The 13,694-nt window shown below is 28.2% G+C and overlaps 1 protein-coding gene across 1 annotated transcript; it reads right to left on the minus strand.

Annotated features, from left to right (window-relative positions):
* Positions 1–989: 989 nt before the first annotated feature.
* LOC107426372 (probable purine permease 10) lies at positions 990–3,183 on the minus strand. Its single transcript, XM_016036537.4, has 2 exons — positions 2,961–3,183; positions 990–2,385 (listed from the first exon to the last, which is right to left on the minus strand). The coding sequence occupies exons 1-2, from the start codon at positions 2,998–3,000 to the stop codon at positions 1,274–1,276; spliced, it is 1,152 nt and encodes a 383-aa protein (XP_015892023.3). The 5' UTR covers positions 3,001–3,183; the 3' UTR covers positions 990–1,273.
* Positions 3,184–13,694: the final 10,511 nt, after the last annotated feature.

Raw genomic sequence — 13,694 nt, forward strand, 5'->3', positions numbered from 1 at the left:
AGGGACATGGGTGATGGTGATTGTGGTTGTGGAAGCAAGCAGGTAACCCAAATTTTTGTACCAAGGTGGAGATTTGTGGCATGTGGCTACGATCTGGGCTCTTCATTAAGGGTAAAATTATCATTTCTCATGGAAAGCTTATTTTATAAGCTTTTTTTGGCCTCTAAAAATCAGATTAGGGAGCATGAGAAAGTGAGAGCAGAGTTTTGAACACTAAGAGAAAGCTCTTGGATGTCTTAAGCTAGGGCAAGCAGGAAATTTAAGGCAAATGAGGGGTTTTCTTCTTTGAGCATAACAAAGAGGAATACTCTTTTGTGAGTAATATATTTCTAGGTTTTATTAGCTTGAGCTTGTTGCTTATTGTTTATTGGACTTTTTGAGACTATTTGTACCCACTTATTCAATAGTGGAACCTAATTACCATCTCATGGATGTAGGCATATTTTGGTACTGAACCATGTAAATTTTTGTGTTTTGTTTGTAGATTTGCCGCATTTATTTTTCTATTTTGTCTATTATATAACTTTGTGTGGTAGAGGCTTTTGGTTGCTCACTTGTTGGATCTTGAGAAAATAATGCACACAAGGTATTTGATAAATTGTCAAACTCGGATTTTGTACATACAAATGGGAGACATCTACAGGGTAAATATAAATTGTTATCTATTTTGATTGGTAGTTTATCCTTTGAATTTCATTAAATTGAAAATTTCTAAAAAGAGAATTATAATTGATATCGTTGTAGACTCTTCAGCGCCTTTAGTAGAAGCGCTAATTCCAGGTGCATCACAAACATGCAGATTGTTACAAAGAATTAACCGAAAACGAAAAAAAAAAAAAAAAAAATCCAAATCTTGAAAATTCTCGGCATTTTGCAAATACTAATTTGTATTGCAAACCATATAAAAAAAATCAGCACATCAACATATTAAGAAGTTGGTTAGGTTTAACAGTAAGATCATGATCAAATGGTGGCATGAAATATGTGAAACAACACTGCTTTTAAGATTTCCTACACAAGAATTAGCTCCAGTTTAAGGAAACAAACAAATTGTATTTCATTGTGACAACAAATCCATGTCACTAAAACTGACAGTTTCTTTAGAAATGTGTAGAAACAAAGAAAAGAATCTCTATGAGGGAATAAATTGTAAACGTAAAATTATCTAATTTTTACAGCTGAAACATGCTATTAGAACATTAAGCCTATCAAGATATTTTGGGAAAATGGACTAGACAACAAGGCTTTTAACAACATAAATTAACCTCCTCACCTATTCACCATTGGTCTCCTCTTGTTGAGAAGCTCTGTCTCCTCCATTGACATTGGTGTTCTCTGACTTCGATTTATGATAATCAATATAGTGTTGATACATATATGAGGTGAATCCCCAACAAGCCAACAGCAAAGCCATCACCTTTATCCCGTGCATTTTGTCATGGAAAACTATCACAGCTAAAATTGGAATGAAAGGCAACCCCAAAACACATACGACATTGGAGAAAACCGACGACACCTCAAGAATTAATCCTATGGTACCGAAATTGAAGGTCTGCCATGATATAGTTGCCCATGTCAGCGTCAGAGCGTAGGATGCTTTCCCTAGTTCAAACGCATGCATCTCTTCTGTCAAACCCTTCCACTCTCCGCTGGCGAAAAGTCCCACTAGAGCCGCACATGTTGCGACCAGCGATTGGTACATTGTCATATTCAAGATGGTTGAAAATGTTTCCCTTTTAATGATCTTTTCAAAGGCACACTGAGTTAGAGAAAGCATCAATCCGTATCCAGCCGATGCAGAAATAGTGCATATCAGTCCGAGCACATGCTTTGCTTTGGAGACATTAGAAGGGTCAGAAGAGTCGGATTGAAACAAAAGAAGGGTGGATGAGATGGTAAGGATTACTAGAGAATTGGTAGTGGCAGGAGTGAACTTTTGCGAATTGAGAAAGAAGGAGAAAAAGGCATTAAAAGCCAATTGGGATGCAGAAATAAGGGAAAAAGTAGATGCAGGAAGGTACTTGAGTCCAAGAGAAAACAAGAGACAATCTGCTGCAAAGACTAGGCCAAGGACTATATAAACTAATGGAAAAACAAAAGGTTTTGAAGATGAGTGGATTATGTCTGCGGTGGGAATCTTGCGAGCCGCAGAGGTGAAATAAAAAGGAAGGAGGATTGGAAACCCTGCAAGTTGAGTGAGAGCTCCCATCCATTGGCTTTTTCCACCTTTATCATAGTAACATCTCACCAATAATGTTGCTGCTAATTGGCCAAAGAGGGAACACAGCGAATAAATTGCTATTTTAAGCCAACGTGTATAGTTCTTGGACCGGTTGGAAACATTCGTTTGTTCAGAGGAATTTGCTTCATTAGCATCCTCCTCATCTGTTTAAGATCAAGACAGACACAAAAGAATCTGAAATAGATAAAAATAAAAATAAAAATAAAAATAAAAAAGAAGCTTTCTTAACTTGAAAAATATAGTGTTATTAAAACTTATGAAGGTGATAAGCCTTTTAGAAATCTTAACTGAGAATATTTTAACAAAGAATTTTCTTGAGCTAGACTAAAATAAGAGTAAATATTCGGAGGCATATATAGATTATATAAATATATAGGCCAGAGCGTACATTCCCTCAACAAATCACAGAACTCCCAAAAGTTTTTTGTTTTTTGTTTTTCTTTTTTTTTTGTTTCTTTTTTTTTTTTTTTTTTTTTTGGTTTTTTGTTTTTTGTTTTTTTGGTTTTTTTGTGTTTCTTTCGTTTGACAGAATAAGCAAGAACTTCGATCAAAAACAAAAAAGGAAAAAAAGAGTCTAATATGTCCAAAAGGTAGCATTGTTAGTCACGCAGCTGTTTTGTTTTGGCTGAGAATAATGTTACAATAAGAAATATAAGAAGAAAAAAAATCGTATATCAGATGAAATAAATAAATACATGATGAAAGTACTACGACTTACCCTGCGTGATGTTTAGTTGAAGATGATCTGGAGCCCCCATATTAACAAATTATAAAGAATTAAGTCCTTTAAAGCGATGGAAAGAAAGAAGCTTGAAGGAGAGACGTTTGAAGACTTTTTACAATAGCGCAGCAGCCCGGACAGTAATCTTCTTAATTAATCGAAAAAGGAGAGTCCCAAACAAAATAATCTGCTTCAAGTAAATTTTGGTAAGTTGGGTAAATCTTTTATATCTGAACTTTTTTTTTTTTTTTTTGGTGCGCGTGCGCCTGATTAAGAATCAAATTTAAAAATTTACAGTTAATTTCCGTTTCTTATCTAATTTTCCATGTGGCAACTAAATAGTTAGGGGTTGGGATTCGTGTTGTCGTATCGTATTTGTGTCAATCAGTTTATTAATTATGTCAAAATTGGTTAGTCTGAACCTTATTTATTTATTAATCGTGTCAAAAATTTTCAACATAATACGATCCATTTAATAAATAGGTAACCTGATATGATCCGTGTAGTCTATTTATGAAGTGGATCATTAATATCCATTTACACGAAATTAACTTGTTTATATGAAATTGACCTATTTATATAAAATTGACCTATCTACACGAAAATAATCCATTTATATGAAATTTATCTAATTAAATAAATTACCTTATTGAAATTAATTATTTCATATAGTCATTAATTAATTCAAAATTAAAATATTATGTAAAACTATATAATTATAGTTACAAATTTATAATAATATAACATATGATATGATAATATAACAATTTCATATAATAGTTAAATATATATACATATATATGCATAATAAATCTAATACTACTTCTCTAAAAATAATATAAAAAAAACTTTATTAATAATTATGTTTTTAATTTTCTACATCTCCACTACTTTTAGGCATATTAATTTTTATTTTTCTGACATCCATAAATCTATTCATATATTAAACATGTTATATTTAAGTAAATTAATATTATTTCAATAATTTTAATTTTTTATTTGTAATTAATAAAAAAATAAATAATATAATCTTAAATAAGTTTGATATTTAGTAATAAAAAAGTATTAGTTAAAGTTTTATTAATAATAAAATTTAATATATTAAAATTATAATTTAAATAGTTATAATCGTATTGGGTTCTGGTTAAATGGGTCAACTCGAAATTGATATTTTTATTAAATAAATTAATTTCAAATTAAGTAGGTCAACTTGAAAACTGACACGTTTGTTAATCATATTAAACTGATTGATCCGAATTTAATCTGAATCTATTTATAATAAATCCAAATCTGTTAATTTTTTGTCGCTCTCGATTCATGTCACCGTGTCATAATCAATTTTATTTATTTACCAATTTATAAAATACTATTTAATAAATGATACATATTAAAATATTATTAATCAGTATATTTATATGACTTAGATATGTATAAACAAATCTTAAATATATTAGTGAATAAGTAAAATAAACTAATTAATAAATATCGTCTTAGTATCTACCATATTTTTAATAAATAAAGATGAATAATTATTTTGATAAGTGTAGAATTATTGTTTGCAAAAACTCATGTGCTAATAACATGTCAATATACTCATAGACTTGGTTTCTAACGCTGAAAATATACTTCAAAATTTAAAGTTCAATTTTTAATCTAGAAAAAAATAGAATATTATGTCCATATATTTATTGGTGAAAAGAATAATACAAATTAAATCTAAATAAATCGAAGAGATCCGATATAAGTAATAAAATATTATTACATCGTTCTGTAAATAAAGTGTCCAAATAAGACGCCGGTAACAAAATAAGACAGCGTCAGTAACAATCTTACTAGATTCTTAAATGTAGGCGCCTTTATGCCTAGTCCTACGGGGTAATATAGATACCAAATAAAAGTAATTGTTTGCATATCCTATATATGTAGCTTAATTTGAGCAAAATACAATTTCCTATCCGGTAAATAAATCTTCTTATCCAATACAAGTAACAAAATATTATTACATCGTTCTGTAAATAAAGTTCCCGAATAAGATAAGTGTCAGTGACAATCTTACTAGATTGTTAAATGTAGGTGCCTTTATGCCTAGTCCTGCGGGTTAATATAGATACCAAATAAAAGTAATTGTTTGCATATCCTATATACGTAGCTAAATTTGAGCAAAATACAAATTCCTATTCGGTTGAATCTAAATAAATCTATGTGGAGAAAAAGAAATTTATAAAAACAAGAGGTTTGTGTAAATAGTAAAGTTAATAAAAATCTAATTTTTTTGAGAAAGTAATATTTTGTTTTTGTGTTTGGATATTTATTTAGAGATAAAAAAATTGTTGGTTGAGGAAAATTTATACTCACCTATGAAAGTATCATTTTGAAAACATGTCTAATGATAAATGTAGATTGTTATTAAGCAGTAGAAATTAATGTCCTCCAAATATAGGTGGTTAAATGTAGAGTCAATTTTCAAATTATTGTCTAACGGTGATATATAGAAGACTATTTTATAGTTATTAATTAATTAACTATATTTATTTTATTATTTTTTGTTTGAAAAATTGACTTTACAAGGAAACTTAGCAATATCTAGTCAAGCCTTTAAAAGTAAAGAATCACTTTAATAGATATTTTTTCTTGCTACGTCAACTTGACAAAGTATTTGCACAAGTTCATTGGATAAGTTTGTTATGGGTGGCTATTTGTTTTTTTATGTGACCCAAAAAAAAAAAAAAAATCTAACAACAGATAAAACCACTGTAGATACTTTGAGATTCCCTAGGAAGCTAGTTTTATCATTCTTTAAAATTAAAAATTTGCCTCCAATTTATTATACAAAATTAATTTAATTATTTCCAAGTCATAACTTTCTTATTACATACCAAATATAATAAGAGAAAAATTAATTCCTAGCAAACTAATTCTCACAAATCTAAATATGGGAATCAGTTTTGTTTTAAAGTTTGACACTTTCCAAACAACGCGTAATATCAACTTCCATATATTCAACCAAAAATTAAATGATAATTATATAACTATATATCTATCAAACTCAAATCAAATCCTGAATGTCAAGACTTATATTAGAACTTCCTTTTTATTTTTCTTGGATCGTATTAAAAATTGAGTTTTAAAATTATATTTATTGGAGCATATCTAATGATAAATATGCATTGATGTGTATGTGGCATAGAATTTAACAATGTTAACATGCGTAAACGCATAACTAAATAAAACATTATTCTACAATATATGTGTAGAATAATTATTTATGTCTATTAATTAATTATATATTTTATCAACCTTTTTCAAAACATCATTTTAGAAAAGTATTGACTTTTTAGGAACATTTTGCATTTATGAAAAGTACACAATGTCTAGTAAAGTTTCAAAAAGTAGACATTCACCTTGATAATATCTAGACCATATTAGCTTAACAATCATTTAGACATTACCCTTAGAGAATATATATATATATATATTTTATTTTTTGAATAAAAATAATTTAAATTGCCTTTGATATATATGTCTTATCGACGATTATTCACTAGTTATAACAAATAACATTTTTCAATAACTAATGGATTGTAAAACAAAGAGAAAAATATCATAATTAGTTTCTCATTTCAATAACTAAAGGATTGTAAAACAAAGAGAAAAATATCATAATTAGTTTCTCATTGTACATGAAAGAAACGTCCTCTAAAATTGGTGTTTATGGGAGAAGAATAAGAGGTTAGTAGTGAGAGACGGATAGGATGACCGAGGAATTAAATACGATAGTAATTTCCAACTATAATAAGGATGGTCCTGATCACCAATTTGATGGAGCCTTATAATAGAGTTGAATTAAGGGAGTGAAAAAGAGGAAATGAATTAGAAACTTCTAAAATGAAAAGAAAACATTTAATAATTTGCTATTATGACTTTGATGATTTCTTATTATTGTATACTTATATGATTTATTATGAGACACTTTAATCATTTTTTTTCCTTTTGAATTTCTGCATTCCACCTGTTTGTTTTCTTATGTTGATTAATTGTAGTCCTAATGATAATAAACAGGGGTGATAATCTCATTTCCTAGACTTTATTAGGATTGGAGATAATAAAAAAAAATCATAACTGCTAAACTTATTAAAATATTTAATAAATTTATTGACTAAATAATGTGGCATATAATGGGACAATATTTAATTAATTTATTTTTTTATTTAAGAATTTACTTATTTATATTTAAATTATATTAATATATTAACTAATAATATATTAATATGTGCCATTTAATAAATAAATTTAATGAATATTTTGTAGCGTAATTGTAACATGTATATATATATATATATATACTTCCCTTAATTTAACATTTGCCTAAAAAAATGCAAAACCAAAACGTCCCATTAACCTTTTAAAAAACCATGAATTTATATGTCCATAAAGAATTGCAATCTGTGATATACGCTAAAATGGCACAAATGAGTTAATTAATGTCCGAAAGCATATCATGGGTAGGACAAAAGTTAATAATCCCTCAAGTTCTTAAAGCCGGCGCCCAAAAGGGTTGCTATTTTTATAATCATGAAGTTTTTATGAGAAATAAAATACAAATCTATCCTGTTTCTGGGCTTTTTTTTTTTTTTTTAAAGAACTATATATGTCCTTCATAATATTTTGGCATCCCAAGATCTATCAACTTGATTTCTAGGAAACAGGCAAGGTACCTATATTTTCTTGATGCATAAATTCTAATTTGTTTATGCAGTCCACATACAAGATGAAATAAAATAATAAATATTTTTATGAAACTTGAAACTGCTGGACTCACATATGATGTTGTTGAGTTGCAGATCCGGAAATTCCATATCGCCAAATTAAGTAGAATGAACTCCTTTTGAATGATGGTAAAAGAGGAGCCTTTAGACTATTAGACGTAGTAATTTGTTTCAAGGTGGAGTCACCATGGAGTGTCATCCAATATAATAAACATGCATTTGACAAGTTGCGCTATAGTAATTTTTGCTGCGCGCGCGCAGATCACAATGTAACTGGGAAATAATTTTCATAACTAATAGTAAGGTTAATGTCTAAACGGAGGAAAAAAAAAAATCTGCTTTAGTAATTTAAGCAGTCATTTTTTGTTTTCGTAGAATTTTTAATCAGCTTATTTGGAAGTTGAATATAAAATAAGAACAAATAGAAAAAGAAAAGAAAATTTTGGCAAGCTTTGTATATGTGAGGTAATATTTTTTGTCCAAGCAAATCTAACTTAGAAATAAAACTTTTTGATTAAGAAGAAAATTTGAAAATTTCTTATACCTAATATCCATTCCTTTATGTGTGAAAATAGAAACAAAAATCTGGTAAGAAAGTTGGCGCGACAGGATTCTTAAACTTAATTATATTACCCAAATAAATAAAAGTGATTGCTTATGTAGCAGATTCTATGCGGGATATACGATATAGTGTGTCATCCAAGGTAGCTGAATTTTAGTACAGTTATGGTGATCAACTAATTAAACATATGAATATAGAAATAGCCAAAAAAAAAAAAAAAAAAAAAAAAACTTGCAAAAGGGATTGGTATTATTTTTCAGTTGTTAAAATTTCCACGTATTTGAGCCAAAAACCAAATATAATTTTTCAAATTATAATAGGAAAAACAACTTCGATTTTTCAAACAATATTTTTTCAATTTTTCGTTCAAATATAATAGAAATTATTGTGATATGTGTTCTAAAGATGGCTACTTTCGTGGATTCTTACCTTTTCGTTTTAAATAATTTATTAACGTATCAGCTATAATATTTTCATGCATGGGTTAAGAAAGTTAAGTTTGGTAAGTAAAATAAATGTTTAAATAGAATAGTTATTTCATAATATCAATAATTATTATTATGTTTGATAGATTTTAAATTTTAGGAATATTTATTCCATAGGATTACTTATTCTCTTATTTAAAAAAAAAAATTTAACTATTTCTTTCAAAAAATTTAGAATTGTTATTCCTTCATTTGAATGATAAATATTCTTATCATATTTAAAATATATTGAAATTGAGATTGGTTATCCTAAATTAAAAATACATAGATAACTATAAACCTTGGCTTTAATTAATTCTTACCGAATTTTATAGTTTTGGAAAGAAAAGAAAATTGAATTTTATAGTTTTGAAAAAAAAACAAAATCTGATAAAACTATTAAAACATCTCCAATAGCTCTATCTATTGATAGATATTTTTTTTTTCACATCACAAAAATAGACATTTATTAAAGAAAAACTTGTCTAATGTATATATCAAACCACAGTATCAAACTAATGTAGTAAGAAAAAAATATAGATTGTTAAGATGACTCTCTATTTTTAGAAGGTCTATCAGATATTATAAAGTTTTTTTAAAAGCAAATTTTTCTTAAAAAGTCAATTTTATTATAAAAGAAAATAAAATATTTACAATTAATTAACAACCATAAATAGAATACACATTACCATTGGAAAACGATTTTAAAATTAAAGATCCATTTACACCACTTAGATTTAAACAATGTCAATTTTTATGCTACATAAGCAACAATTAATATTCACCATTAAAGATACTCTAAACATTGAACCTAATTTAAGACCCATATCAATAGGAATATTTATTCATTTTCCCTTTTTTGATTCCTATAAACAGTTATTATTATTTTGTAAAGGATAATCATTCGATGTATTAAATGTCACTTTAAGTTTATGAAATGAAACTATGTTTATGAAAATGAACTTAATTGTAACATATACTAATTGATCCATTATAGGTACTACCATTGAACTCATATACAAGTACAAAATAAAATATAAGAATGCAACCTAAACTTCCTTCAATATAACTACTCATAACAACATTTGATATAATTTGATGAGATAACAGTGTTAAACTAAATATGCTTGCTTAACTTATCAATAACTGAATAAATTATATCTAATATACCCCACAAGCAAATGGGCAATTCCATTAGGGGTAGCAATTTGTGTTGGCATGTCATGTTCATGTCAATCCGTTAATTAATTGTGTTGAAATTACTAAACTCCGAACCTCACCTGTTCATTAATTGTGTAAAAAAATTTCAACTTGAACAACATCTGTTTAATAAACAGGTAATCTGACACGACCCGTATAATCCGTTTATTAAATAACTCAATTTAGGTCAACATGACCCATTTACATAAAATTAACATGTTTACACGAAATTGACTCATTTACATAAAATTGACGCGTTTACACTAAATTTATCCAATTAAATAAATTACCTCATTGAAATTAGTTATTTCATACAAAATAAAAATAATTTAGTCATAAATTAATCCAAAATTAAAATATATATGTAAAACCACAATATTATAATTACAAATTTACAATGATATAACATATGATATGATAAGACCCGCTTTGGAAACCCTCTCAGGATCTCTCGGGTGGTCCTACCTAGTGAAGTTCCGCTAGACTATCTTTAGAGAATATCCAGTAGAACCCCACTTAAAGTGTAGACAAGCGAACACATACAATAACAAATAATATCTCCATATAAAGATAAAACTACAATAGCATAATTATATGTATATATATATATATATATAAATATATATATATATATATATATAATACGGGCAATACTATGTCTAAGATCTAGATCAGAGTATTCTAAAAGTATTTGTAAAATTCAGAAGAACAACTGATATAATTAAGTCTCAAAAGATAAAAATAAATTGAGAAAGACAAGTAATGCTACTGTAGTGGAAAGTACAAAAAAAACAAGCGATGCACGAGGTCGAGTTGCCAACTAATTGCCTGGACCTAGGGGAATGAATTTAAAACAAATAAAATGTAAGATAAAGAAAATATCAATGAGTGGCATTGTATAATAGGAAAGTAAAAATTTATTTCCATAAAACTTTCACTCAAGACATCTTGTTCTACTCTTTTGAAAGGTTCCCCATTTTAAAACAATTTCACAAAACCCAAATTTATACCCCAATTCAATATCATAAAACCAACGCTCAAAAAAGGTATAAAATGAACGATCATTATAATATTATAAAATGTCTTAATCAAGATATAAATATTGAGCATAAAATATTATAAACATAATTTTACAAAATAATATGAAAGTGTAATAATAACCAAAATATTGGAAAACCAACAATATACTCAAACATATACATTGTACCATACAATACACCAAACTGTAAACCATGGGATACATCCACCTTCCGACCCTTAATATACGAAAAGTATTATGAAAATAGTAAACCGTTAGGATACACCCAACCTCAAGGCATCGTGGCAAAAATAAACCAGTGGAATGAATCTAACCTCATAGAACCCTGGTAATAATAAACCTATGAGATGAATCTAACCTCACGTCCCGTGACAATAATAAACCTGTGGGATGAATCCAACTTTATGGCATCGTGACAAACTCCTGCGTAATAATATCATACTGATCTGAAACACTGGTACTATATAGTACATCAATTAAAAATAAATAATACAGTATCCGTAAAACAGTCTTATGAAATCTTACTTTTACAAACAATACTGTATCATAAATCATAATTTAATATTCAAACTCAACCGCTTATTTAAATATTTCAAAATTTTCAAATCATCATTTCAAGCTAAAACCAGAAATACCACAGTAAAATATATAACAGCATAAACCAATTTTAAGCACATAAAATATTTGAACATGCTTAAAATCATATAATTTTCAATCTGCTTTCTTAAATCAATTATTTTCCAAAATGATTTAAAACCTCAATTCAAATACCAGGATATTTAAATAACACAAGTCCATTTATGAACTCATTTAGAATTGAAAACCATTTAAAATATTGTCAAAAATCACACAAAATGATAACACATATATGTAAAAGTAGATCCTCATATATGCATAAAATTGAATATTTAAATCAAACGATTTGTATATGTAAAATACTCAAACCACATATATATATATATTATACTATATATCCAAAATATTTTAAAATGATATAACCACTCACAATACTGCAAATGTTTACTCCTGCTCCCTTGCAGGATTGCTTTTAGGCTCAATTAAGTGCCTGTAATATAATATAATAAAATATTTTTCAGACTCCAAAAACTAAACCAAATACATTTGTAAGCACCAAATGTCTTAAAATAATTTATACAACTATAAAATTAAGCAAATTTGATACTGATAGATCCAATTATACTGCGTACCCTTAGGACCAGATACCCAAAATTGGGGCTTTTCACCTAAAGGCTAATCTTTTGAAATTGAACCTTTTGATGGGCCCTAACAATATCTAATTTCACTAATCTAACTTCAGTTTTGTCCAATTTGACCAATTTTGTCCAAACGTAGTTCGAGTTTATCCTATATTTAACTAATTGATCAAAGAATGGAAAATTTATCAAACGACGTCCAAAATTCACAAACTTTATATCAATGAAAAGGCCAAGAGACAAGAAATAAAATGATGTGCTCACCTTGGTCCATCGATGATTCCGATGGTCGGAAAACTTGGTGGAAATTTTGGCCAAACTTCCCATTGACGTATCTCTCAAACGGTGAAGAATCTTGGCAAACGAACCATGGAATTGAGTTCAAAGGGTTTACAAATGGTGGTAGAGGTGTGTGGGTTGGCCTAAAACTGCCAAAAAATGCCATATGACTGCCGCTGGCTTCAAATGGCCAATCTCAGCGTGTCCGTCGGCAATTTGGCCTTAAATTTGGCCGGCGTGATCGTCAAGAAATGGGTAATATGGGTGGCTAATGCATGCATAAGGATGGTGGCCAGATTTGGACAAAACGGCAGTGACCCGGTTGGGCGTTAAACAAGTTTGAAGTGACTCAGTTCGGACCAATGGGTTTGAAGAGAAGTTTCTCGGGTTTGGGGGACAAAATTGATATGTTGGGACTTGTTCCCTATTGGGAATACTTCCCAACATTTATACAGAGGCTTGGATCACTACATATAAAAATCTGGGCTGATTTGGACACTTATATAAAACTGATGTTTAAAACTTCTCAAATCCATAACTTTTGATCCGCAACTCAAAATTTGACGTGCTGCCAATCTATGAACTCGTATCGATGAGCTCTACACAATGGTATATCAGTCAAACCAAAATCTTAACCATTGAAAAAGTCAATCCAGGATCCACATACAATCCAATTGATCAAAGCTGGTCAAAACTGTACAACAAGGGTCAAACCTGTACAACAGGGGTATTTTGGTACGAGTTGTTACATGATATAATAATATAACAATCTTATATAATAGTTAAATATATATACACATAATAAACCTAATATTACTTTAAAAATAATATAAAAAAACTTTATTGACATATTAATTTTTATTTTTTCAATGTCCATAAATCCATACATGTATTAAACATATCATATTTAAGTAAATCAATATTATTTTAATAATTTGTATTTTTTTATTTTTTAATTAAAAAATTAATAATACAGCTTTAAGTAACTTTGTAATTTAGTAAAAAAAAAAAGTATTAGTAAAAGTTTTATTAATGGTAAATTTAATATATTAAAGTTATAATCTAAACTGGTTATAATCGTGTCGGGTTAGAATATTGACACGATAAATTAATACGTTTAGTTAAGTTGGTCAATTTGGATCAATTTTGAGTAAAATGGGTCAATCCAAAATTGACACTCTTAGTTAAACAAGTAAATTTCAAGTTA

Source organism: Ziziphus jujuba, chromosome 1 (assembly GCF_031755915.1).
Source record: "Ziziphus jujuba cultivar Dongzao chromosome 1, ASM3175591v1".
Taxonomy (NCBI): domain Eukaryota; kingdom Viridiplantae; phylum Streptophyta; class Magnoliopsida; order Rosales; family Rhamnaceae; genus Ziziphus; species Ziziphus jujuba.